General features: G+C 47.1%; 2 protein-coding genes across 6 annotated transcripts in view; one reads left to right on the top strand and one right to left on the bottom strand.

The window, feature by feature from the left end:
- Arhgap44 (Rho GTPase activating protein 44) overlaps positions 1–4723 on the top strand; it is a 170702-nt gene extending 165979 nt beyond the window's left edge. The window contains exons 20-21 of one of the 3 annotated variants that reach the window (XM_031354909.1): positions 1158–1209; positions 3270–3383. In XM_031354909.1, the coding sequence (XP_031210769.1) occupies positions 1158–1165 (8 nt within the window). In that variant the 3' untranslated portion in view covers positions 1166–1209; positions 3270–3383. Of the gene's footprint in view, positions 1–1157; positions 1210–3269 lie in introns of all 3 variants that reach the window. The other 2 variants (XM_031354908.1, XM_031354907.1) reach the window with 2 other exon arrangements.
- Positions 4695–27932, bottom strand: Elac2 (elaC ribonuclease Z 2). Of its 3 annotated transcripts, XR_004113775.1 has the most exons (25): positions 27636–27932; positions 27157–27207; positions 26949–27019; positions 26277–26341; positions 25292–25349; positions 24105–24173; positions 22871–23005; positions 20758–20816; positions 19122–19180; positions 18970–19042; positions 18311–18423; positions 16970–17065; positions 13382–13520; positions 13216–13301; positions 11612–11730; positions 10572–10668; positions 8798–8936; positions 8415–8453; positions 8181–8290; positions 7550–7649; positions 7347–7467; positions 7019–7097; positions 6331–6475; positions 5260–5751; positions 4695–4871 (listed from the first exon to the last, which is right to left on the bottom strand). XR_004113775.1 is itself a non-coding variant. In XM_031354905.1 (24 exons), exons 1-24 carry the CDS (start codon positions 27860–27862, stop codon positions 5518–5520), a joined length of 2484 nt encoding a protein of 827 aa, XP_031210765.1. In that variant the 5' UTR covers positions 27863–27932; the 3' UTR covers positions 5112–5517. The 3 variants fall into 3 exon arrangements, 2 of the variants coding, with proteins under 2 accessions (XP_031210765.1, XP_031210766.1); XM_031354905.1 differs by lacking the exon at positions 4695–4871 and having other exon boundaries at positions 5112–5751; XM_031354906.1 differs by lacking the exons at positions 4695–4871; positions 16970–17065; positions 18311–18423; ... (8 more) ...; positions 27157–27207; positions 27636–27932 and having other exon boundaries at positions 5112–5751; positions 13387–13488.
- Positions 27933–27955: the final 23 nt, after the last annotated feature.

Raw genomic sequence — 27955 nt, 5'->3', positions numbered from 1 at the left:
CATATGGACTATACATCCACATGTAGCACACATAAATATTTATACCACACTTGGACCACATGTGTACACATTACACATACACCAAACCTACATACATATACACCACATATACTACACATACATGCCTATCTACAGATTGCATGAACAAATACATCACACATGACACATATACATGCACATACTGCATACCCATACATGTAAGCCACATACCCACATGAGAATCATGCTGGGGCATAATTCAGTGGCAGACCTTTTGCTCTAACTGACTTTATCCCCAGCACACATATTAAGAAATCCATATACTCACATGCACCGTGTGCCACATACATACAAAGACCATCAACCTACCTGGATACAGTCGAACCTTGCATTAGAGATTGCTTTCTTTCCCCACCACATCGTCACAGAACTTGGCATGCCACATGAGATGGCAGCCAGTTTGTGGGATCCAGCTCATGGGTGCCAGTGAAAATACTAGTCAAGTAGCAAGTGTTTGTGATGGGTCAGGAGTTAAAGTATTATGGGGAAAAGCCATCTGGCAATCAGGCTTCTGTATTTTTGAAAGGGATAAATGTTGAATATATAGCTGCTTTCACCCATTCTGTAGCATAGTCAAACCTAGGCACTTTCCTGGAAGAGGCAGTGAGCAGTCCCCCTCCTGTGAGTGCTGCAGGGGTATGTTACCCAGGCGAGCCCTTGTGGGGAGGCAGCTCGAGGGAGCTGCTCCACCAGCACTGCAGCTCTGCCAGGTTTCCCAACCACTTGCAGACAGGAATACAAAGTAGCCCATTCTACAAGGCACAGGATGAGCAGTGATGTCACTCAAGGAAGCAGAAAGGAGCAGAATGACAGAAGGTTGGTGGGTATCAACAGGCAAGAAGGGACAATGCCTTGCAGCTTGTGAGGGATTTTGTGAAAGGTCGCTTTGCATAGCCCAGGCTCAATGTCTGTGACCTTTAGACTCAAATGACATGTTTCCCTGTTGCTCTCCTGTTCTTTGGGCAGCCGACATCATGTGTCCTGTTTGTATAGGTCTGGCAGTGTAGAATTGTAGTCAGTGTGGCCTGTCTGGGACCATGCCATGGGCAGGGTTTTGTGTTACGTGTGCTTCATCCTGTTTGTTCCTCTCTCCGAATCCTATCATTATGTTCTTGCAGCTGTGTGACATGAGTGGCGCAGTGTTGGATACGTGTGAGGGGGATTTTCAGGGTAAGCTGGCCCAAGCTCACCTCGCTTTACTCCCCTTAGCCAGCCCAGCCAGCTGCCTGGCCACCACCCATCCCACCAGCCCCTCTCCTCACTGCATGTGGCTCAGACCAACCAAAAGCATGCCTACTTCACTTACTGACTTTCCCAGTCTCAGGGAGGGCCTCCTGGCGTAGGAGCCTGTTTTCCCTATCTTCTCATTAGGAGTTGACACACCCAGTAGAGGGGGCCCAGTCCTTTCTTTCTACCCATGTCACCATCTTAGCTGCAGACCCCTTCCTCAAATTAACAGTTTACCCTGCTATCTGCTGGAAGCTTGTGTTCCGCTCAGTGACTGTTCCCTGCACCCCTTTGCTGAGGGGTATGTCTTCAAGACACTCACCAGGTGCTGTCGGGTACAGGGCCATTATCTTGGTTGGTGGCCATAGATTTGCACCAGCTGATCTGAATAAATACCATTGTCAGTACTAAGGCAAAGCTTGGTAGTCCATAGGGCAACACCTGAGGTTCCGGCACTCAAGTGTTTTCGAACACATCTGGTCTGTGGTAATAGCTACTGACAGATGCTCTGTCCAATCCTGGAAAGTTTGGGGGAATTTTTATCAGTATCTACTTAGGTTTCCTCTCATCAAGAATAGATACTCAAATCTAAAAATCAGGCAACAGTATGTGAAGCCCCGAGCATTGACAGGATTTTGTTTTGGTGACTAGCAGCTAGGCATCTGGTACTCACACATCTCCTAAGGAGGACAGACAAAGAAAGCCTCTCTGAGGCTTCTCCCCTAAGTCCTGTCCTCTTGCTGAGTGACCCTTTTTGCTCAGGCTCCTTTGAGGGCACTGCCAAGATAAGACTGAGGTCCTGTGCTTGCTGGATACCATCTGAACCCTCATGTTCATTCTCAATGCTGTTACCCTGATATGACTGCAGGGGAGCTTAAGCTTGACCAAAGCCAGGCCTGCTATGACAGATCTGCAGCTGTATCCAGAGAACCTGGGCAGGTTCTTGGTAGACCCCCACTCCACCCTACCCTCACCTCTAGCAGCCCACCACTCACATGCAGAAGTAAGGTACCTTTAAGCATCTCGTGGGATCTACTTCACACACTGAGGAGGGGAGCACTTAGTACTGGCTGGGCCAAGTGTCAGACCCCAGATCTGTCTCGCCACTGTGTAACCAAACAGGCCACAATGCGTAGAGTAGGGGTGTCCCAATGCTTGTGTGTCTGTAAAATGTCTTTGAGGACAATGTCCAAGTGTAATGCCTGTACACTCGGTTTGGTGCTCCTTATTCCAAAAATGTTTTATTGAATTTTTAAAGCCAACAAAAAGTGAAGTCACCTTCTGAGTGGCCTAGGGCTGAGTCCTAAGCAGGGGGTATACTGTCTGCTGGAATGCTGCTGCCACCTAAGGTTGACACAACTCACAGAAGTCCAGAACTGAGTGAAATGGACAGAGGGGATGATACAACCAAGAGGGAAGGACCCAGAGCATCCATTGTCCCAACTCGCCTTCTAGAGCCCAGGGCCTCAACAGGCCGGACTTTCCAGGAGCTACCCAACTGAGGCTCCAGGACCACTCCCAGTGTAGTGTCCAAAGGGCTGAGTCCCCAGCTGATGGCTCTATGGAGTTTTCTTTTTGTTGACACTAAACCTTGTAACTTCTGGTACTTTCATTCTCCTGCCCTTATCAGGATGACCTTTTAGTGTTCTTTGTCAACATAAATCAAAATGGGGGGCAGGGGTGTATCCTAAGAAAGATTCTGCCCTGTCTCCCTGAGCTGCTGACACAGAGCAGTTTCTAAATGAGTACAGTGACTGTCTCTGTAGACTTGATTCTTAGGAGATGTTACTGAGGCCTGCCTGGGGATACCCTGCTGATCAGGACTTGGGTTTGGAACAGGGCCTTGTCCCCTAGCCAGGCTCCCAGGCAGAAGCAGATCAGACCCAGCCACACCCTAATTCTGCAGTACCCAACTTCTAATGAGCTAGCCTGAGCACACCCAGGCCAGCCTGCTTCCTATGCTATCAGTTTGCAATTGGACCCTTTTCACCTCCTCTCTGCAGATCTTGTCCACTTTGATGTCCCCTCCATCCACATAGAGCTGGGGTCAACGCTCCGCCTGAGCCCCCTGGAACATGCACGACGGCACTCGGCGACTGACAAGAGGGACTCGGAAGAGGAGTCAGAGAGTACAGCCCTTTGATGTGGCCCACCCCGACACGTGTATATACATCTGTGGGCCCCGAGACACCACCCAGGGCAGGGCCTCCTAGCCTACCAAGGATTTTCCATCAGCCCTTTGCTGTCATGTCCAACACCAGGGTGGAGTGGGCAGAGGAAAAGAGGTCTTGTGTCCATGTGGCCAGTGTTGGTGGTGCAGATTCTGTTTGTTCAGTTTGGGTGATGATTCCAGCCTTTTTTTTTTTTTTTTTTGACCTTTGCCTTTTGACTTTGTGCCTATTTTGATCCATCTTTGGCCTCTATGGCAAGCAGCATCCACCTCTCCACTCAAGGGCTTGTCAGGATGGCCTTTGCAAAATGAGGGTGCAGGAGAATCCCCTTACTGCCTTGACTGGGACGTCAGGTCCTGCCTGCAGCATCACCATAGGGCCAGAGGAGAAGCAAGACAAGAGGAGACCCTTTCACTAGAGCAAGAGAAGTCCTGGGCATTGTCTGTCCTCTGCCTGCTGCCAGGGTCCCGGCCAGCCACAAAGATCTTTCAGGCTACACTTACTCACAGCTCCAAAGTAAACAGCTTAAGACATCTACTTCTGACAGCTTTATTCCCCCTGTGTGATGAAGGCTTCTTTTATTCCATGCTGACAATCTGACTTGAGGATTTGAACATAGGTGGCCCTATATAGGTCTACATGTTCCCCAAACACATTAGGTATCTTAGAGCACTTTCGCATTCAGGCACTCAGCGTAGTAGGTATGTGGGGCCTGACGCTCCTCTTCTGGAGGTTACAGCTGACTAGCAATAACTCTGTTTCCCAAAGCGGGTAGAGAGGGTGGGACTGGGCACCTCGCCCACAGGGTGGCCTGCGTTGCTCACCAGCAGACCCTGCTCATCCTTCTTACTATGTCCCATGCAGCCCTGGAGCAAGGGCGCAGGAAGCCTGTTCACATTTTGGGATTAAGGGAATAAAACAGATCTGGGCCATGCATGCACAGTCAAAGTTTAAAGTTTGTTCCTCTGAAAATAGATATACCTATACGTGATATATTTGTATATATGAAATCTATATTTGTTTAATTTGAGCCATTCAATTTAAACCTATGTACAGGTGTACAATGAAAAATTCTAAATGCTTAGTTATTTTTCCCAGCAGCGTAAACTCACCCTTCTCCGAGAGTGGGATCTGCAGACTTGGCGTTACAGCTTTGCTCACTTCCTGGCAAGGGCAGTCCAGTCCCCAAATTTGTAACGGAGCCTGGGGTTTGAAGGTTTATCTTTACATACATGTACAAACTGTTGTCAAGAGTAATGTTATTAAAATAGATTTATTAACCCTGAGCTTGGCACATGGTCTTGTTTCAGTGAAGGCTGCAAGGCAGTACCAACATCCTGTGCTGTCCCATGCGGAAGTCTGAAGGTTGCCACCAGGGAAGGCCAAGTCCTTGCTGTCTCACACTGGCGTTTCTAAAGTGCTTCCCACGCTCTCCTGGGTAGGGAGAATATATAAATGTTAGAGTTGACTTTGAACATCCTCCCATGTTTCAATCACTAACCTGTTTTCAGATCCAACAGGCATCTAGCCCAAGGTGACATTTCTTCATACTTTCATAGTGATTTTCACTGTCATCATGGACCAAGGAGCACAACAGGCTCCACAATCCTTGCAGCCACGGAAGCATGCAGTCCTCCCTGGGTAACCCAGCCCACAGAAGACCCACACTGAAGCTGGATTCCAAACTTGAGCTTTATTGAGTCTGAGTCCTTGCAAATACTATTCTTGGAGCCTGGGACATTTACACCCAATGTCACTTGTAACATGGCTTGGCTCTGGCATGCAGAGAAAACCCCTGTGCTAGTGAGTAAGGGGCAGAGACCTCAATTTCCATGACTTCTTTTAAGACTGGCTTGCTGTCTTCGACTGTGTAGTCTCCTGTCCTGCCACTGTGTTCTCCTCCAGGAGTCGGAGGCACCTGAAAGATGGGTGCTCCCCCAGCCATGGCCACGGAGGACTGCATACTCTGATTCCATGCTGCCTCCTGGCTAGTTGTGTGCGCTGGCTCCCACCAAGATGACAGATGTGGCTTCCACACAGGGCAGAGAACACAGCCTTCAGTCCAGGATGGTTTAGGCCTTCACTGGGCTCTGACCTTCTTGCTCTGTGGGCTGTGTGGTTCCTCTGTGTGGGCTCGCTTCTGTTTGGGTTCTCTGTCCTCTGGGCTGTTTGCCTGCTGGGTCAGGAGGGCTGCTCGCACCAGCCGCAGCTCCCTCTTCTCCCTGCGTTCCACCATCTCTTCAATGTCATCTGCAAACAGGGCCTTCAGTGGGGGAATCAGTTTGGGCACTGTCGGGAAGTCTCCAAAGCAGACCTGGAGAGACAGACAGGACAAAAACACTGAAAGAGGGTGTGAGCTGGGGTATGGAGTCAGACCACTTCTCCGTGCTTGTACCCTCAGGCCAATGGACCTTAGCTTTAAAGAGTGCTATTCAGAAGGGAAGTACACATAAAAATGAAGAAAGGCCAATTCCCCACACCTAGACTAAGGGCAGAGAGACCAAGGGGAAAAGAAACAAAAAGTCCAGCCGTTTCTGTCAAGCTCCTCACAACCATAACTGGCTCAAGCCCCACCCCTTCCTTCATTTGGAAGGTGAAAGGGACAAGGCCCATCTCTGCTCCTCTCTCTTACTAGTCCCTGCCCCACAGGTTTGTGCTATTGCTGCAATGGGAATGGCCCAGGCATGAGACATTCTGGAATCTCCAGGACCCTGAGAGAAGGAAGGCCCTCCAGGAGCAGACTTTGTCAGTCTGATTTTGGTTACACATGGCTAGTGACAGAGAAAGTTTCTTCCTTCAGTGGCCCTACACCATAAAAGAGGCATCAAATGAGGGTCACTTTATCATCTGGCCCTGCCCCCTGAGCCCTCACAGTCCACTGTGGCATACAGACCTTCATGTGGTCAAAGGCGATGCCAACTTTCTCGTTGAAGTCAGGGCTGAAAAGGGGGATCTTGGCGTACCGCTGACTGAAGTGGTTCAGCATGATGAACCCAGCATTCATTCGCATCCCCACATTAATAGCCTGGGAGGTGGTGCTGTAGCAAAAAAGAAAGCAAGAAATAGCCTTGGGTCAGGAGTCCACAAGCCTGTCCCTCCCATGCTGACAACGCCAAGGAAGGCTGGTAGGAGTCCTCAGAAGACTATTGCGTCAGCAGAGATGCTCCTGAGGGCCAGAGCCTGCTCACACTTCCCAAGGAAGGCTTTACAGTGAGTGCTAGCTATCAGCTTGTCAGGATGAACATCTGAGACAGTCCCTGGGAAGGTCAGGTCTCTCTTCTTAAAACATCCTATATTCAGTCACGACCCTACCTTTCCCTGAAGTGACAGTTTATTCCAGCTGGTTTGTTCTTTTAAAAAAAATCACCTTGCCTCACCAGAGAACCCTACCTGGGGGATATGCAAGAACAGAGACAGAGTGCCTAGGAAAGCTAATGTGGGTTCAAGAAATTACACAAGCCTGGAAGAAAGCCAGCCAGCCCTACATGGATGTGGGCACCAGCTCTCTGCAGGGGTGAGGGATAGCTGCTTAGCTTTCACTTGATGAGAAGAGGGTAGATAGGACAAACCAGTGTTTCTACCTGTGTGTCTTCTCTACTGCTTCCTCTTCCATGCCATCCTCCAGAGTGGCTTCATGTATTAAGAGGGTAGCATCTTTCCCTGGACAGGAACATGGACATCAAGGAAAAGTCTGAATGGGTAGCATATATGCCTGGGATCCACAGCCGTGTTCTGACTCAAATACTCAGCTCTCTTGGTTCTGTGATGTGTCCTCAAGACAAGAGCCAGGGGACCGACTAGATAAGAACCGGTCTGCCATGTGATGGCCTCTCCTACACACCCATCTGCACACACCTGGCACATGCCACTTGTCCCATGCATCTCTCAAGGCCCACTTCCCTCACTTACCCATCTGGACCAGAGCCTCACAGGGCATGGTATCCCCTGAGTAGACAACTTTCCAGCCAGATGAATGTACCAGCGCACAGCCAAAAGCATGCTTGCAGTGCCGTACCAGGCAGGTCTGAAACTGAGGGAGCAGAGATGGAGGGCTCAGGCCTCTACTCCCTACCCTGCCTGCCCTCTGTGGGTTCTGTACCTGGACCACTTACTTCTTCTAAGTCACAAGTTTCCAACAGCAAGCTGATCAGCCTCTCCACTGGGGGATTGGAGACCTCTGCCCCTTTCTGAAGACATTTGGCAGGAATCATACTAAGAGAAGGCAAAAGTACTTGAAAATGATAATGAACATGTATTTTAAAAAATCATTTAACTCCTGCAATCAACACATCTGTTCTCTGGATGAAAAACCTTCAGTGGTTCTGAGAATCATGATTTTAGTCCAGTAATGTAGACAGGAAAACTGGTGAAATGAAAAGAGCTAGGCCACACATCCAGCCTATCCAACTCACTGCAAAAACTTAAAACACTGCAGGTGATAGGCAGCATCTGTCAGAAGGGCTCCTTTTCATCCTTCCCTGCAGGTGAGGCTGGGCCATCCCTGCCCTGTACCACCTGGCTTGGATGTCTGTGCTAACAGCTGCTTGTGCACTGGACCCTGGAACTGTCAGCTGCAGAGACAGTGGCCACAGTCATGGTGGTACACAGCTGCAAGGAGAACTGGGATACTTGTGCTCCAAGGGCATAGCTGCCAGGACTTCTGCTGCCACCCAGTCAGCTGGGGTCTGAAAGGAGGCAGCAGTAGAAGGCAAAAGCCTGGAGCCTGGTGGGCATGATGCTCACCTGATGTGGTGCAGAATCTCCTGGCACTGGTTGTGATATTGCTGCAGCCAGGCCCTGAGCTGGGTAGGGGCCACCACTAGCAAGGGCTGGAAAGGTTTCCCCAGAGACGCCTGAAAAAAGATCCCCGTACAATTGAATAAGGGAACTTCCCAGTAAAAATGGTTTGAAATGAGTGGTAGGTTCAGCCAATAATGAAGCAGGCAATTACCAATGTCAGTCAAGTTCCTCACTTACCAACGCATGCTCTCTCTGCAGCAAGATATTCAGCAAGCCCTGGGGAGGAGAGCACAGGTGATGAGCCAGGTCCAGTCGTCATCCCCACAGCTTAGGGCTCAAGTCCCTCCCTATCTCACTGACTCTGTGTCATGGGGGTGGCATATGCTGACTAATGACTGAAATGTTATAGGCAGAAAAACAGCTGTGTTAGAAGGAGGGCAATGGGGTAAGACCTAAGAAGCCTAAAAGATCCAGATCTGGACAGTCCTGCTGGGCAGGCTGTGTGTAAAGCAAGTTTTATTCAGCAAGAAATGCTGAGTAAACTCAAGTTTGGTACTAGAGGGAAAGAAGCCCAAGGGGACAGCACCTCCACATGCTGACGTCTGGGATCCCACACTCACCGTGTGGTGGTCCGCATGCAGATGGGACACAAACACAGCAGTGAGGTTGCATAAGACTCTGTCTATTTGCTGTCCATAATGCCGGCACAACTGCCCAAAAGTGCCTTCTCCACAATCCAGCAGCACAGACTTGTCAGGGCTGCAAAAGACAGTGACCAACAGGCTTTAATCTAGATTTTCCAGCATGGCATTGTTGCAGAAGAGACAGAATAGGCAGCAGCTGTGGACACCACCCCCATCTTCCACAGCTACACTTGCCTGTCCTTTGGGGAGCACATATGAAAGTCAACTAATTAAACCACTTGGGTCATTTTAGACCAGTCTATCTTCTCTATATAAGAGAAAGATCCAAAGAAGCCTGAAGCCTTTAAGGATATGCATCAACACAATGGTAGGTATCAAAAATAGAAAAAAGAAAAGCAGACTATAGACTGGGGTCTGCCCCCACAGCACACCTCTGCTCCCCCTAAATGTGCTACACTCAGCTGACAGTGCCAGAGGCATCAATGTCACAGGAGATGGCTCCCAGTTCCCAAGTGACCCCGGTCCTCAAACTGTCCTGAAACAGGATGGGCTTCATGAACCTTCTATGGGGAGGTGGCTAGTGTGACTCTCACAGCTATCTGCTGGGCATGTCTCAAGTCCAATTTCAACATTCCAATGCAGAGGCTCTACTCTCAGGTAGACAGACAGAGGTATCCCTTTGGCTTTCTTCCTCTCTAAAGGAAGCCACAAAGATTGGAAGGGCCACACCCATCTAAAGACAGTGACTTCTAGGGGAAAGCCTCCATCAGAAAAAAAGATTTTATTCACCTCAACAAGGGTACTAGGTTCAGTTTAGGAATCAGAAACTAGAAGTCCTAAATAGAGGCCAGCCGATGAAAACCCACCTTCATACATTTCTCACTCATAAAGAAGCCATGCTTTGATTTGAAAGTATTTGAGCTCACATGAGCCTGGACTGCAGTGCACACAGTCTGACCTCAGGTATGCACAGGCAATACAGGTATCAGTTAAGATACCAGCTCAGGGCCTGGACATGAAGCTTAGGCAACAGAACTGAAGCAACTCCTTTCAGCATGTGCTTACCAGTCAAACAAGGCTGTAGTCACCTGTCCTTCACAGGCTTAAAGTACAAGCTCATGGGAATACACCTCAGCAATGTGGACAGCATAAAGAGGTTTCAATTCTTTTTCTGCAGTCATGAGGGATGGGACTGCAGGTTTCCCAGAAATAAGCAAGTAGATACAGCAAGCCCAACACTTGGGAGGCAGAAGCCCAGGCCAGCCAGCACTACATAGCAAGACCCTATCTCAGTTCTATATTCTAAATGAAATAAAGCACAGCAAAGCACTACTTCTGCTCCAGGACAATCAGCCTGGTGAGTGCAGAGGACTGTTTAGCAGCAAGCTCTGATGGACAGCAGCTTCTGGAGCAAACATGGTGTGATGGTTTGAATATGCTTGGCCAAAGGACTGGCACTAGTAGGAGGTGCAGCCTTATTGGAGGAAGTGTGTTCTTGTGGGCGTGGACCTTAAGACCATCATCCTAGCTCCTTAGAAGCCAGCCTTCTCCTAGCTGCCTTCAGAACAAGAGGTGGAACTCTCAGTTCCTCCAGCCCTATACCTGCCTGGATGCCGTTATACTCACATCTTGATAATGGACTGAACCTCTGAACCTGTAAGCCAGCCCCGATTAAGTGTTGTTCTTTCTGAGAGTTGCCTTGGTCCTGGGGTCTTCCAGGCAGTAAAACCCTAACTAAGACACATGGTACCTTAGGTTGACGAGTGTGGAACTGACATTTCGGATCTTCATTGGGATGGCAGACCCCGTGCCCAGGAAGACAATTTCAGGATACTGGCTTCTTTTCTCTGTTGAAATACAAGTGAATTTACAAGCCAGCATTCTGTCATGAGGTAGACAAGCAATCCAGTCCAATCCACCTTCCCAGAGGGCACTGGGTGAAGGTGTTCCACGTCAATATGAGGCCTGCAGGCTGTTGAAGAAAAGGATCTAGAAGAGAGTACTTCCTCAGGCCTTTCTTTAAAAAAACCAAAACAACCCACCCCACTAAACATAGGTTTCCTTAGCTCTGACTAGCCACTTCCTTCATGGGGATGGAACCTCTACCTTGCATTAAGACTGTACACTTCATGTGTATATACTCTTACATCTGCTGTACCCAGGGCTGGCCCTCAGCCTCACTTGGGTGGCCATAAACTAACACACCAGAGCACCAATTTAATCAGAAAGGATGAAGCAATTCCCAGGAAATAGTTCTTCCCTGACACACATAGGACGAGAAGTGGCTGACCTAGCACTAACTTTCAGAAAGAAAAGCAAGGGTGGGTAAGGGCTATCTGGCTAGATTAAAATCTACCCTCTTCTATCCCAGCATTCTCTTTATCAGTAATTGAAAACTCAAAAACACCCAAAGTACGAAGTCACAAAAGTCTCCAATTGATGGAACAATGAAACTGGTTAGATGGCGGCCATCTTTCACAGTCCTAGCCAAGCAAGAGTAGATCAACAGCAATCATGGCAAGGGAGGATCTCCATGGTCTCACAGGGGTTCTCCAAACCATTTTCCTACAGGTGGGCCCTAAAGAATACCCAGACACTGTCACTAAACGCAGAGTTTACCGAGTGGGGGGCACAGGTGCTAAGATCCTCAACACCTCCCTCAGCCTTCTGTTACAATACAGAGAAGCCCTGAGTTAAATAATCAGGATGCAGTTTGTCCAGCCCCTGCCTGAGTCTGGAAGGCTGCAGGCAGGCGATGCTGAGGAGAGGCTGCCCAGGGCTTTGGCTTACCTGCTGGGGCTGGGCTTTCCTGCATGTTCTTCCTGTACTCCTCCACACTCTCCTGGAAACTGGGGAGCTCCAGGGCCTCAGCTATGAATTCATCAGTATTGCAGTCGAGTGTGGCATCCCTGCAGAGGAAAATAACTTGGTAACCTGAGGGCTCTGCACAGCCTCTCAGTAAATGCTAGTTTGGATGTTCAGAATAAACCCATGTGTACTCTTGATGGTTTGGCTGAAAAATGTACCATCTCTACCCCCGACTCCCAGTCTCATGTGTGTTATGCCTCTGGGGAGGTTATAGGGAACTGCAGATTTGCTGGAAGAAGAACATCATTCGGGATAAACTTTAGGAGTGTATAGCTTTGGCCCCTCCCAGTTCACTCTCTTTGCATTGTTTGCAGTTGAGGCTATGGTCTCTCACCTCCTGCCATACCATGCTTGCCACTTGCTGCCACGCCTCCCTACCATGAGGAACTCTTAACCCTCTGGAACCATCAATCAAAGTAAACATTTTTCTATAAAGTTATTTTGGTGATAGTATTTTACCATAGAAACAGAAAAGTAATAGGTATAGAACACTCATACAGATAATGATTCGGGCAGTTCTAGTCTCTGGAACCTTCCTCCACTAAATAAGGTGAATGAGTCCTGAACAACCCTAGCTCCTTGTAACCTCTCCAGCCTCAAGCCCTACAATCAAGGCTTCCTGGTGCTCGGGCAAGATGAATCTTTCTTTATAGTGGAGTTGTTCCCTGCACCATCACATCCCCCAACCAAGGCTGTGATAATTAAGTGTGCCCACATATGAAGCACTGTCCCCTAGAAGGACCACAAGAGCCCTAACTAAGAGGGAGGTTCCCAGTAAATACCTCTCAAACTAAAGTGAGCATACACACAGCTGGGAACCGTGGTGATCTGCAGAACTCAAATTGGCATCAGCTGTCAGGTGGAGTCGGGGAGCCTACCTCCTTAGCAAGCCTCAGGGAATGCTGATATTGCTGGCTTCCTCCACTCAACACAAATACTGAGAGGACTGGTTGTCTGAGCTCGCTAAGGAGGAAAGCACCCTGAACCTTATAAAGTAGACCCATGTCAACCTTTCCAGATCAACTCACTGGATCTGGGATCTTGGAATAACATTTTCACTGGCACAAGGGCTGAGGAAGTTATGCAGGATGCCCATAGCCCCAGGCACACCACTACAGAGCAATTACTCAACCACATCAGCTCATAGTAACATCCTAACATATGATCTACTCTAACAACGATGCTAGGAGGCCAGAAGTATTAAAAACCTGTAGTGGCTATTCCTGGTTGTCAACTTGACTATATCTGGAATGAACTACAATCCAGAATTAAAAGGCTCGCCTGTGGCCCTAATCTGGAGGCTGAGAGATACAAGTTTCTGGCAGAGGCCAGATCTCTGAGTTTGAGGCCAGCCAGGGCTACACAGTGAGACCTTGTCCAATAACCACCTTGTGACAGGAGCTGGGCTCTTCCTGCTGCTGCACAGGTTGACTACTGTGGCAGAAACTTTCCAGAACAGCACTACTGACCATTTTCAGGACCCCTCCCAAGCCCCACACTAGAAGTCTCTGTAGAACTGCCCACACCTCTGCCACTCTCTCCTGGGGCGGAGCTGATACTTGAGGAGGCATTGACCCCGAACGGTCCGCGTGTTGAAGGCAGAACCTTCCTCCTGGAGGATGAGAACACACTTCTCAGTGAGAGAGCAAAGGGCAGGAGTCCACTGGCTAGGAAGGATGTGGGACATGCTACCTTACTATAGAAGCTGGTGAGCTGGGGGAAGATGTCGGGGTGGATGAGGCTGAGCTGGGTCTGAATCTTGTGGCTGCGCAGGTTGTGGACCGAGGGACAATTCTCATTCAAAATCAGGTGCTGTGTGTCAGGCCCGAACCTAGGAAGAAACAGCCCATCATTAGAGGTTCTGTGAGGGACCCATCCCATTTCAGGAAAAGGATCCATCATTATAGCGTCTGTCAGGGAATCTCTCCACCTCAGGAAAAGGACAGCAGATAAAGCCTTATGTAGATGGACAGACTCAGAGTTATGTCATTTGCCCCAAACAATGACTACACAGCCAGGCATAATCCTGAAGCTTCTGGGTCAAAATCCAGGCTTTCATCTCTCCTGCGCTGATAGTGAAGCAAAGAACAGGGAAACTAAGGAGGTGTAAGACGGTGTGAGACCATCACCAAGCACAGGGTAGGAAAAAGGCCTAAGAGGAAAACAAGACAATTTGTGTTCTGACTCAGACACACAAGGAATGAAAGACAGAGCCTAAGACCCAGAACTGCTCAGGGCAAAGAGGGGCCGCTGGCAGGGAAGCTGAGAAGCCGCTGGAGGTCACTAACTACTAAGGCTCCAACATTCTCCTGGTGCTATTCCCTAGTGCAGGGTTATATGATGGGAAACCTTCTCCTTATAGACCAGCTAAGAATAAACCAGAGCAGTTGAAGTTGAAGATGTGCAGTGGAAGGCTGGTGCATGTGCCAGGATCTCCTCTGCACTGACTGAGCAAAGTGTAAGAGATATAACAAAGAGTCCTCAACAAGTGGGGAGTGGGACACTGAACCATCTAATGGCCATGATTCAGCACAGACTCTCCTCAGAGGAACCCTTGCCAGAATTCCCAAGACAAAAAGCCCAGAGAAAATTCAGGCAGGCTCAGGTGAGGGCAGGCAGTGAGCAGAGCAGTACTTAGTATAGGAACATCGATCTAAGCACAACCACCCACATGTTGTCGATTTGGTTTAATGCTTGTACTATGTTATTTGGGTTTCCAAAAATCACACAGGAATCAGCATGTCTGCACATAAGATGATGAGGGTCCCTGCCCCCACTTGGCTTTGATTGGTAATAAAGTTGCCGGTGGCCAATGGTTGAGCGGGAAGACAGAGGTGTGACTTCTAGGATTCCCAGGCAGGGACTCAGGAGGTGGAGGAAAGCACTATGCCAGGGAAGGAGAAGGTCCAGGCCAGAGAAGTATAGGTCAGAGACAGAGAGACTGCCAACATGTAAGAGTTGGGGATTGTGCCCCAGGTTAGGCTTGAACTCACTATTAAGAATTAATTGGAGATTCTAGAATGGAAAACTCAAGCAGTGACATGAGATGAGGAGGTGGGGAGAATTGGTTTCTTAGCAGAGCTGCAGGTTTTGCCTGAGCCACATGGTTCCTCCCTGGGCCACACAGGTTTGGAACTAGGACAAAAGGTGTGTTAAACTGGTGCACATAATTCTGGGGTTTATGGCTTAAGAATGAGATATACCCAGACCAACCCAGGGACATAGGCAGTGGGCTAGTGATGCTGCAAGAGCCTAGATAGCAAATGCTAACAGCTCCTGCTGGAAGAAGGTAGGCAGCAATCAGACAACTCCTGCTGAGGAGAAGGTAGGCCACTGAGAGCTAGTCTAAATAAGATAGAAATGGAGAATTGATTTAAAGGAAAATTAAAGTCTGTTCTCCTTAAGCAACTGGGTTCCTTGAGCATGGGCTCCATGGGAGTTCTGGGATTGCCTAGCTGACATGACAAAGTGATAGCCTGGGAATAGGTTTATACAGTAAACAGAAGGGATTTAATTCATGTTATATAGGAAAGGATATTAATTTAACTCATATAAAGAGAAAGGTGATATAATGTATATATATATCCACAGAGATATTAATCTCCAAAGGGAAAATTAATAATTTAATTGTTTTTAATATTAGAGGAGAGAAACAATGGTAATTGCTTTAAAGGAAAATTGTGAAGTCTATGCTTCAAACGCAATGGGTTCTTTGAACATGGGCTCCACCATAATTCTGGGATTGTTTAGCCTGGCATATGACATTGGTAGCCTGGGAATAGGCTTATATAGTAACAGAAGAAAATAAATTAAAATCAAATAGGAAAGGATATTAATTCCATGGAAGGGAGAATTTAAGTGTATATGGATGAATAAATTGAGGGTTTTGATCTTAAAATGTAAATCAAAATCAGGGGGGTAGGGAAAATAACCCTATCTCAGACAGTAGAAACTTAGGCATTGATCTTGTGTAGGAACAAGGCAGGAAATAGTGGCAAAACACTGACTCAACAGATAATAATAATTATTTAGACTGCTTTATATTAACTCTTATAAAGAGAAAGGGTGTGTGTGTGTGTGTGTGTGTGTGTGTGTGTGTGTACACACACCCACCCACCAAGGTATTCGCTCCATAAAAGAGAGAATTTAGATATACATAGATGAAAAAATATTTAGGCCTTGATCTCACTATTAAAATTTATCCATATAACAACAAGACAGGGAATAATGGAAGAACACTGTCTCAACAGATAATGATAATTGTTTAGATTGCTTTGATTTTTCTGAACGGTTTCAATTATTAAAATGCATGCAGTTGTAAGTTTGGTGGTTATATTAAAAATCCTCTGGGAGAGAGGTCAAAATAGGACAGGCCTGAAGAGAAAAGAGGCTGCTAATCTGAATCAATCCATACCTCTGATGGTTTCGGGTCACTGGACCAAGGGCATGCTATTATGGGAGATAGCTCTGTATTTGTGTTAATAGGAAAGAAGACGGATCAGATACGACAGGGGAAGACCTTCTGATAATCTTGGTTACAGAAAAGAAAAAGTCAAGAAAATCAAACTGGACACGTAGGTAACTTGATTTGCTGATTCCTCCACATAGGAACAGCCCTGTAATTGGCTTAGACGTAAAAATGTCTCTAGCCAAAACTTCAGCTAAAATTAGACAATAAATCTTGTTGGTTATGAAATCCTTAAGATTCATAGTGCCATCCTTCGTAAGGCAAATTAAGTCATATAAGGACAGTTGTCTTTCACCTACTCAAACAAGGACCAAAAATTCATGCTTACCTCATCTGTGCACCTTGCACAATCTACACAAATATTTTAATAGTACTAAAATTTTGGTTGTGAGATTCCTATATTACAGAATGTACAGCTCTGACAAGATTCATCCACAGGGACACTGAAATGACCTGCTGTTCTAGTCCCCTACCTCCTGATACTATTTCTGGAGACTTGCTTCCAGAACAACTTCATGAATGGCTGCTGATTCCCCATGGACTCTGTTCATCCAGCCTTTCAGATGGAACCAGTCAATCCCTGAGCCTTTTAAGCATACAGAGGCTAGGTAACAGATGCTAAGGCTGGCTTGCTTAAGTCTAACCAATTTTCTTACCCTTCCCTACTCCTTAAAACAGTTATCACGGTTATGTAAACTATAAGGGATTGGAGCGGGTAGCAAGGAACACGCACAGAGGAGATAAAAGCGGATTAATCATCTACAGCAACACCCATAAGAGTGTCCCTCTGTGCCTTGGACAGGTCTCCGTACCTCTCCATCCACTGCTGGTACCTGCTGTTGATGAGCACAGACTCTGGGGCTATGTGGACCACCAGCGCCACAGGTGCATCAGCTTCTCCCTGGTACCTGGGCAGAAGGAAGAATGAGTTTGTGTCTAGAAAGAGATACAAATTCAAGACATGCAAGGAAGGGGATTGTGCAGCTGTTTGTTGGAATACTCACTGCTGCCACGCATACCACCTCCCACCCAGGCATGCTCTGCTAACCTGGTGACACTTCTAGTTCAGTGGCTGTTTCCATTACCACCCACCCTGCCCCAAGACACCCCTTCTCTCTCTAGTTCCTCTGGCTGCAATAGGCTATGTTGCTCAAAGATTAGTATAGTCTCTGGTCAGGGCACTGACCCCACGAAGGACAAAGTGGCCTAGGCAGGCCCTTATCCTGCTACAGAAAAGCACAAGAGCACAAGGGATTTGTGGTATATGTAGTATAAAATAGCTTGTGAAGAAACAAGTAAGCAAACAAGCCACTACAGATGGGACAAGTTTAAAACAAACATGAGGCTTGTTTCCACCTAGGGTGGTAGTGTGCACCATTCTCAGCACTAGGAAGGCTGAGGCAGGACTATGTGACCAAGGCCAGGTGAGCCTACATGGTGATATCTTGTTTCAAATGGACAAGGGCTGGAGATGAAGCTCAGATGGAAGGGCACTTGCCAATTGTGTTCAAGGCTGACCCCCAAACACCAGAAAGACATGGTGGAGGGATGCCTACCCAGGACTGAAGCTGCAGAACTGGCTGTTTTCCAGTAGACACAACACTTGGGCCAGAGAGATGTTTTAATGCTGAGACTGTCCTAGCAGCGTAGACCACAGGGTCTTTGACACTCTGCCCTACCTTATTAGACTCAATGTAGGTGAGGGAAGAAAACTCATATAGGGTATAAATAGGTAAAATAATTCATTTGCCTGGGCATTTACTCTGAAATTTGTTCTAGATTTAGATGCCTCTCTCTCTCTTGCTGGTGTGTTCTCTCTCTTTCTTTCTCTCTGCCTCTCTATCTCTCTTTGTCTCTCTCTCTGTCTCTGCCTCTGTCTCTGTCTGTCTCTTTGTCTCTGTCTCTCTCTCTCATTTGCAGTTGATTTGTCTAGTCTTCAATGGCTTGTGATTCTCAGTTGTTTATTTCAAAGCACACTAATTACAATACTTCCCAAATCTTGCCAGTAAGAGCAAGACGCACCTTGAATTCCAAACCCAGGCCTTCCCAGAGACACACTATATGTCAAGGACATGAATTATCTTTGGGACATGAATGTCTGTGCTGAACAGTGATGGCGCTCAACTTTCCCAGCTAAAATCATTCACTATTACCTTTTAAAAGTGTCATTCTCACAGATGGGCAGGATGAATCCTTCATCGGGACACTCTACCACAATGAATACAAGACCTGGATCTGGGGGTGTACAAAGCTCTTCAGCAGCAATCTAGAATAGTAGATAGGAACAGAATTGGAACAGAATGCTCTTTCAGAACAATCTTAGTTCAGCCTCAGCTCAGAAGCTGCTACCATTATACAACCCATATTTAATACACAAAGCATAAGCCTGGCACCCATCCTTTCTTGCTCTGTCCATACTTCAGCAGATAAGCACTAGTTTAGGAAGACATTTCAAACCTGAGTGGATAGTGGAAGGGTTAGTATGTAAGGTACTTTCAACACCAGAAACACCTTCTTAGACAAAGTGCATAACTCTCTTTTGAGACTTACTAGTGAAGCCCATCCTTGAAGGCAAGCACTTTGAGGGAAAGCATCTACACACAAAAAGAACCACCGGGTATGAGCAGACAGATACAGAGATGCCAAGCACCACAGGGTGCATCAAAGGTTTGGTAGCAGCCAAAAGAAGACAATCCCACACTGTCCCACACAACCTTCAAAGTGGTATCTGTAAGCTTAAGCCACACAGCAGCTCTGCTCAGTGTCCAGGCCCCATCTGCAGTTTCAAAATCACAGAAGCCAGGAGCCTCACCTCCCTTCCTTCATAAGTGATATTCTTCCCATCCTTGACAGCAGCAATGATGGGTGCAATGGCGGCCGTCCCACTGAAAGACAAGCAAGCTCTGTGAGAAACCTTCACTTTCTCAAGGCCTACCATGGAGTTCCCAAGGACCTGACACTCACACAGGAAGGCCCAGCTCCTTTGCTTTAAGCACCAAGAAGTTTCCTTTCCTTAGGTGAAGCTGTGACAAACAGAACACAAACAGAGTTTCAGGTGCTGAAGCTCATCTTAACATAGTAGACGTACTTCTTGTTATCTCCTCAGTCATTAAAATGCAGTCAGTATACATATTCTAAAGAGGTGTTCATTGAAAGCCTTTAGAGTTAACACCAGATTGACTAGGACCAGTGTACTCTCACTCTTCCACATCAGTTAACAAACAGCAAGGATGTTAGGTGCCTTAGGAGAATTGCAGGGACTAGGGTTGTTTCATGACCTAATCTCACATCAGGGTGCTACCAAAGCATTGTCTTCCAGGGCCAGTGAGTGCTGTACACCAACACTTGAGCAGTGACACTGGCAGGAAGATAACAGTGTGGGTAGTGGTTTTCTACATATCCTTCAAATCAGATTTTACTGGACAGAGACTCAGGATCCCATACTGGTGACAAACTCCCAGCATAGTCCTTTCATTAGATGACACAGACCCCCTACAGCAAATCCATCCCGCTCTGTAAGCTTCTGTCCAGCCTAAAGAGTTCACACATGATGATGCAGAAGGCCACCGTCAGGTCTCTGCGGAGTCACATTGGAACTTTTTTCCTTCCTTAAATATTGATAAACTATCAAGTTTACTTTTAAAAGTTACTCCTAGGACCAAGACTTCTCTGGACCCCAGAGTCTCATTATCTAGAGTCTAAACCTTCCCATCTTACACACTAGGTTGCTGGTGGGAGGACTATGGGTTTACTATGTGCTTGCAGACCAGAGACGCTGAGGCACAGGTGGCACCTTCAAGTATGAACAAATGCCACAGTGAACAAGTCCCTCACCTCATACCAAGTGAGTCTGAGCACAGGAAGGACATTTCACAGCAAGTCACTTGTACTATCTCTAAGAAGGATTCAATCCAACTCCTGCTCAACAGGAAGAAGTGCAATATGCCAAGGAGGGCCCAGAGGAACTACAGCTGCCCTAAGCCAGCAGTGTCCTATATGACGTGCTGCTACAGGTCTTGTTTTCTCCAGCTCCTATGACTGGAGCTGGCTCACTGCTTTCCTAACCCTCAGTTGACAAGCACCATAACAAGAGGAAAGAAAGTGGGATGAGGATGACCAAGATCAGTGGGGACAGCTTAGTAAAACTCTGTCTCGAAATAAATAACTGAAAGGGACTGGGGATGTAGCTCAGCAGTAGAGAGCTTGCTAAGATTTGCAAAGCCTCTTAGACACCATCTCTAGCACTGCCAACAAAACAAAGTGGCAGCAGAAAAGGAGAGGAAAGCCAGGACACCAGTTTATATCTAGAACAAGAGGGCCTGCAGGTCCGGAACAGCTGCCCTGAATGATTTCTGAATTCTGAGAGAATTCAGATACCCATAGCATAACACAGGACAGACAGGGCACCCCACTGGATGAGGAGCTGAAACACCATGAAAGCATGGGTGAGGGTTGGAGAAGGAAGTTCTGTTCTGTCAACACCGGCAACCCAAGAGCTACCTGCAAATGACTGCACAGGTGGTAACAGAAGGTCTCGAAACACACCACCTGTGGGCCACTAGCCACATGCCCCTCACTGCCCACCTTTGCCAAGTCTTACCTTGCAGACAAAAGCTACCACTAGGGAGGGGTCCCTGCCCCATGCTTTCCAGTTGACATCTGAGGAAAAGCACATTTAACAAGGTGAATGTAAAGGCTGTACATGCTTCTCAAATTACTATCCCTTAATCTTCCTTCAGTATTTTTTTTTAAAGATTTATTTTTATTTATGAGTACACTGTAACTGTCTTCAGAAACACCAGAAGAAAGCATTGGATACCATTACAGATGGTTGTGAGCCACCATGTGGTTGCTGGGAATTAAACTCAGGACCTCTGTAAGAGCAGTCAGTGCTCTTAATCGCTGAGCCATCTCTCCAGACCCTTTCTTCAGTACATTAAAGGGACGTTGCTGACCCCATCTTGAAGCAGAAAGAGACCCTGTCATTAATCATGTACCTCTTTATCCTTCTTATGTCAAAAATAACTGAATAGAAAATGAGAAACTCCAGCCAGGCCTGGATGTGCATAGCTGTAATCCTAGTGACTTGAGAGATTATGACAGAGGGATCAAAAGTTCAAAGCCAGCTCAGACTACTATCTCAAAATAAAGAAATAAAAAGAAAATTAGCACAGTGAGAGAATGCTTGCCCAATAGGCCCAGGGACCTGGGTTCACCTCCAGCTCTTTGGAGAGAGAAGGAAAATGTGGAGAAAGAAACTCCAACCAGAAATCTAGCATAATAGCAACTAAAACATTACACATCCCATTTGGCTTAACACTTGGGAGCAGAATAAAATAAGTTGCAATGTTTAATTTATTGTTTACATTTATTTATGGAGGTGGGGTAGGTATAACTGTGGGGGTAGGTGATGCTGAGCTTATGTGGATGTCATAAGACAACTTTGTTTATCGGATGTTTGTTCTCTTCTTTTCCCATGTGGGCTTTGGGAATCAATCCCAGGTCTCAGGCTTGGCAGCAAGTATCTACCCATTTAGCCATCCTACCAGTCCTCATTGTAATATATTTTAAAAACAAGTATCTAAATGTTAAGAAATGAGACAGCAGTTAATGGCCTGAAGGAAATATGTGGGCTTTAATCCTCTCAGCTTGCCATACAAAAGAGGCTTGTGAAGCCAGAGGGAACCGACTAATCTGTGCCCAACACTGAAGAGCAGAACGAGTGTCCAGTTCCTCAGACAGAGCGAATCTTGACAGGCTGGGCCTCTCACTGACTTGTGTGCTATGGTAAGCAAAGCAGCTTTTCCTTGAAGTATTGTCTCATGAATGAAAAAACTAACAGATACTCACACCCAAGAGTGGGCCAGGTCCTGCTGCTCTATGAGTACAAGTTCTGGGGCTATGCAAAGCCACAAAGGGGCCTGATACTTAGGCCTGCCACCCTTCTTGACCCCTCCAGCTAGACCAGGGCTTTGCGTGACAAAGAAAAGCATTTGCTTGTACAAATAGCTTCCTCACAGTGAAGATCCAAACTTAGAGCACAGGAGACAAAGATCTGTCATTAGCAACCTCAGATAGGGGTACCTCACCCATTCATGGAATCTGAACAGAAAAATCCATATCAGAGAAGGTTACCAAAGGCTGGAGGATGGGGACAAAGGGGAAGCTGATCAAGGAGTACAAGTTTTTAGGTGGGCAGGCCACAGGCCACACTATACTGTGACTACAGAAAGCCATGTGCTGTTCATTTCAAAATTGCTCACAGAGAGTTGGAGAGGTAGCTCAGTGGGCAGTTTGCCCCGCATGCATGAGGCACGGGGTAAGGCAGTGTGAGAGGAAGGGTCAGCATAATACACAGCATGGTGAGATGACAGGTTTGTTAACTAGCTTGACTCTTTCTAGAGAGATCCATATCACCGTCCTCCCAAAGGGGACACAATCACTGTCAATTAGAGATGAAGTTTTATTAATTTTTGTGTGTGTGTGTGTGTGTGTGTGTGTGTGTGTGTGTGTATTCTATCTGCATGCCAGAAGAGGGCATCAGGTCACACTATGAAGGTTGTGAGTCACCTTGTGGTTGCTGGGAATTGAACTTAGGTCCACTGGAAGAGTAGCCAGTGCCCTTAACTGCTGAGCCATCTCTCCAGTCCCTAGAGATAATCTATTAAAAGGACAAGGTATTAAAACTCCAAGGCCTGCTTCTCACAGCTTACCTGCACTGCTGCCCTCTGGAGGGCACTGCCCATTTTCAGCTGCTCCAGAATCCAATGATTGTCTGGGACTGAGCCTGTTGGGATGTCTTTTGGGGCTCTGAGATGGCTGTTGCTTTCCACACCCCTTTTCATCACCTGTGCAGAACAGGAAGTCATCACATTACACAGTTCCCATAACTGCACATGTAGTGTTCACATGTGCAGATGCCCTAATGTCTTTTAAACCGGTACTCCTTTCCCTGTAGCAGTAAATTACCAGTTTCCAGGCCTGCTGGCCTCTCCCTGGCTCCATGGCCTTGCCCACAGAAGGGATTCAATACTGTTTGGCTGAAAAGCATCCAGGCTATAGACTAGTTCAGTTATCGACACTGATCTACAAGGGCCCCCAGGATACCCATCACCAAAAGGAGCAAACTTCTGCAGCTTTTAAATATCAAAATCAAGAGGGGAATTGCTGTTATGAGAAGCTGAAACACAGCTGCTGGACTCAACAGAAACTGCATTTGCTCTTCCAGGTACATCACACAATCAGGACCTGCTGCGCTCCAAGTAAGCACTGGCCAGCAGAATTGAGCAAGTGTCAGCCACAGGAAAACACATGGAAGTAAAATAAAGTGTGTTCTAAAGAGAAGAGAGTACGGGAAAGAAATAAAAAAGGGAAACACTTCCAATTGGGGTTGGGAGGGGTGGCAGTAGTAGTCAGTAAGAGAAAACACCTAACCCGCAGTAAGTGAAGAGACCTTGGGCCACCCCCTTGCTGGCCTTAAGCACCGGTCCCACTGCTCATGAACACACCCATGGCCAGCATAAACCTCAGCTCCTTCTCCCGTTCTGCCTTTGTTGTTCTTTCAGTTCCTTCATAACCCCTCAGCAGCTGATAAGATCATTGCAGGTGGCATCTCCTACCACCAGGTCCTCTCTGTTTAGCCAGAGTGGCATGCAGATCATCTGTTTCCAACTAGAAGCCATATCTTTTGGTCCTGGTACCATGAAGCATTGGCTGGAGCTTCTCAGCCTTCAATGACTCTCTTCTATTAAAAGTCTCTACTTATATCTGCATCAAACAAACCCTGGAGAATGAACTTGCCAGTTTGAGTGCATAGTCCTGTCCATAAGAGGCTAAGGTCCCAAACAGGCTACTCACACCAAGTCCTCACAGACTCTCCTCACCCACATTCCCCATGATGAGGAACTACAGCAATGTGCTCCAGAGAAATCTGGCTCTCAGACTCACTGTGGATAGGGACCTGGTAAACAGTCATGGTCTCATCCTTGTATTCTGGTGCAGAGTGAGGCCGCACGGCTGCAGGAAAAACACAGGTCAAGAAATGGAGTGCATTAGTAAAAGCATGGGAAAATGAACCTCCAGGGTTCCCCGCAACTGCCACTGACTTGCCTTAAGAGTGCTAATGGGAATATAACAGCAAAACCAGGTTCTCTAAGTAGCTTTAACATTTTTGAGGAAAAAAGAAAAACAAACAAACAAACAAAACAAACAAAATGAGGAAGCTTTATTTTCCTCAGCCATTTGTACAGAGCAGAGTCAGGGAAGTCATGTTATGAGCACGGCACAAGGATCCAGCAAGAAAAGATAAACCAACACTGTGCTTAAACGCAAGAGCTCTGAGTTAACAAGACTACTAGCCAGCCAGGAACTCTTATCTCCTCAGCCATGAGAACTAGTATACGTTCTGAAATAAAACTGTCAGTGCTTTATAGCAGAGCAGCATTGACAGGCCAACGGGGATAGGGGAAGTAGGGGTGTGGGTGGGGTGGGTGGCTGCTTGCTCCAGGATCCTACTATATCTTCTCATTCAGACCTCTTCCCATCATGGTTATAGGCTTCCCAGCAGAGGTAGAGATAAAGGTCAGCTACAAAGAAGGCCAAAGACTCCTTATACCACTTCCTCCTACAAAGAGTTCAAGGCCCTAAGAAATACCTCTTGGACTGGGGAAGGAGTCTGGGGCCAGAGTAGAGGCTGAGAGATGCAGAAGTGAATGCAGGCATGTACCAGGTTAAAGTACTTCCCTCCTGCCCAGCCAGCATTCTCGAGGTATGAGAGGAACAAGAGCTAGAGAGAGTTAAGAGCACTGCCTGCTCTTCCAGAGGACCTCAGTTCAAATTCTCAGTTCCCACAAAGCAGCTCAGAACTGTCTGTAACTTCAGTCCCAGAGTATCTGACACCTCATACAGACAAACATGCAGACAGAACACCAAGGCTATAAAATATAAATAAATTATTAAAAAGAAAAGAGAAGGAACCAATAAAGAACAGAACCACAGCTCTTAAAGAAACCATTGCATGATGAAGGAGGCATGTGATTCTAAGACTTACTTTAAGGCAGTTCTTGATGGATTCTAATTTGAAAAGCAGGGCTCATGTAAGAATATGAGACAACAGGTCACAGTCAACAACATACCCAGTTCTATTCCTTTCAATGGACCGGAAAATACTTTGATTGCTTCCAGATATTTCTCCTAAAAAATAAGCAAGAAAGAAATTACGTTTTAAATCTATGGCACAGTAATGTATTCAAGTAAGTACTATATGTACTCTAGGTGAACACAAAACTCAGCTAGTGCTTTCAGTTTCATCCAGAGAGTTACTTGTTGCGCCCAGTGTCATCAGATGCCACCATTTAGCAACATTAAGAGACATGAAGTCCTTGCTCTCATTAGAACAGAGATGGAGGAGGCAAAGGATAACGCAAACAAGTCAGTAACAATCAGGTGCTCTGAAAGAAATGAAAGGCTCAGGGAGGAGGACCAATTTGTGTGGTATAGCTCCAGAGTGAATGACTTTTGAAAGCAAGACAAGGGGTCAGGGCTGGCCCTCGTGGCTCCAGCTCAAAGACACAGGGGCCTAGGCCTATGGGACTTAAAGGCCACCCTGTGGATCACACAAACATCACACAAGAAAAGCTTAGGGTGGGAAGCAGCGCATTGCATGTATGCCTCTGCATACAGAGGAGGACTGCAGAGAAGTAGGAACCCCGACAAGCAAGGCTAATTTGGTCCACAGAGAGTGAAAGCTCAAGGAGATAGAGAAACACATACTTAGACATTTCGCTAGAGACAGAGTTAGAAAGAGTAAGAAAGAAAAAGGCTGTAATTCACGAAGTCCTTCTTTGGTACCGTATCTAAAGTGATTTAGTCCCTCCCACGTACCACTTCATTCAATCTTTAACAACCTATGGATCATTCTGGCCACTTTATAAATTAAGAAATTGAGGCTGAGAGGCAAAGCAGCTCACCCAGGACCACACAGTACTTATATACTATGAGAGGAGATGTGTTTAACTCCACTACCTGTTATCCTTGAGGGCAGAGGGTTAAGTTACAAAAATGAAGATTATTATCATTTTTAAAGGAGGTGGTTTTAACAGGTGACCAGGAGACACTCACCAGTTGTGGTGGTCCAGACAGAACACATTTGGGAAGCCCAGTTTCCTTTAAAGTTAAAATCATTCCTTAAGAGAATGTAAAGAAACATAAATAAGTAAATAATCAGCAAATAAATAATCAGCTATGTCAACTTAGCATGCAGGCCCTGCCCAGTATAAATGTGTGTGTGTGTCTGTGTGTGTGTGTGTGGTGGTGGTGGTGGTGGTGGTGGTGGTGGTGGTGGAGGAGGAGGAGGTTGTGAGCTGTTTCTGGCTATACTAGTTATTTACCTACATGTACCTATGTGTACCCAGTCTGGGTTATAAGCAACTATACAATACATAAAGAGAAAATAATGTTAGCATTGATCTAACCACGCACCATAGCAGGATCAGCTATGGGGAGGGGGAGGGGGAGGCAGTCCACTACCCCATTCTCTCCTTTGTCCATACAAGTACGCTTTCAAAATCTGGCTGCAACATGACAAAATCTGGCCCGGATGACAGTAGGTGTCTGTGGTCCAGGTGGAGGTCCTAACCCTATCAAGACCTGCTTTTCTGAGTCTAGGTTTTCACACTCCCTACTCAAGCTGACTAAAGTAGTATATAAAGAATTCTAGCTCCCCTGAGCTGCAAGCCATGTTAAGCTCCCAGGAACTTCCCACCAGCTTCTGACCTCCAAACACATACTCACCACACAATCCCCCAACATTTGACCAATGCATCCGAGTCAGAAATATGTTGTCCAAGCGAGCGACTTTCAGTCTAAGAAAAAACATTCATTTCAGCAAGATGAGACAAAGATGACCAAAGATCGTTTCTGCTGAGAAGTCTCATCTGTCTCTCACCACAGCTTTCAAGACCATAATCATCTCCACCCCAGAAGCCAGGGGTTGACTCACTTGTGTTCCTGCATAAGTCGTTGGACGCCTTCTCCGCAGTTAAAAAGGTACCTACGAGAGGAATATTACTGTACTTACAAGTATACTCTGTAAAAATGCTCTACCGTAGATACAGCGACATAACTACAAGCAAAATGACAGGGTTCTGAGATTGGCTAGTAGGTTTTGAGCCCTCTTTGGTTAGTGACGGAAGAGTGTAGTTTGGTATAGACCAATGGGAAGTGATCTCTTTCCCCATCAACTTATAAAACCGGTCTAGCCTACCCACTCACTGTGAGGCCCCCGCTTTGGAATGGGTGATGGTGAGACTCGGGGCACACCAAAACTCACCGCCGGCACAGGCAATGGGAAGCTTTGCGCCGATGCCCGAAAGCCATGCTGACTAAGGGAGGTAAGGGAAGTACGGGGTTTGACAGGAGAAGGCCTCCCGAGCACGTGGCGCTAGGGCCAAACCTTCGGAGCTGTCGGCCCACTCTGACCTGTTGTACTCCGAGAAGACGTAGAGAGCAGCGCCCGCATCCCGGCCGCCCGCCGCCACCACCTGCAGGTACACGGTGTTCGGGCCCCCGGGCCCCCAGCCAGGGCCGCGCTTCTCCCGCGTGCGCAGGTGTCGCAGTGGGTCTTTGGGCGGCCGCGGCCGGCGAGCCGAACCCTGCGACATGGTGCGCAGGCCAAGGGGACGCAGCAGCGAGAGGAGAGACCACATGCAGCAGCAGACCACCTCAGGCTGACAAGGCAGCCGAACCCCTCACGCCGCCACAAGCACCGCCCCTCCGCCCGCATGGCGGAACTAACCAAT

This window comes from Mastomys coucha, unplaced genomic scaffold (genome assembly GCF_008632895.1).
Source record: "Mastomys coucha isolate ucsf_1 unplaced genomic scaffold, UCSF_Mcou_1 pScaffold5, whole genome shotgun sequence".
Classification (NCBI taxonomy): domain Eukaryota; kingdom Metazoa; phylum Chordata; class Mammalia; order Rodentia; family Muridae; genus Mastomys; species Mastomys coucha.
Note: the sequence above shows the minus strand (reverse complement) of the source record. Positions and strands in the feature narration are given on the sequence as shown.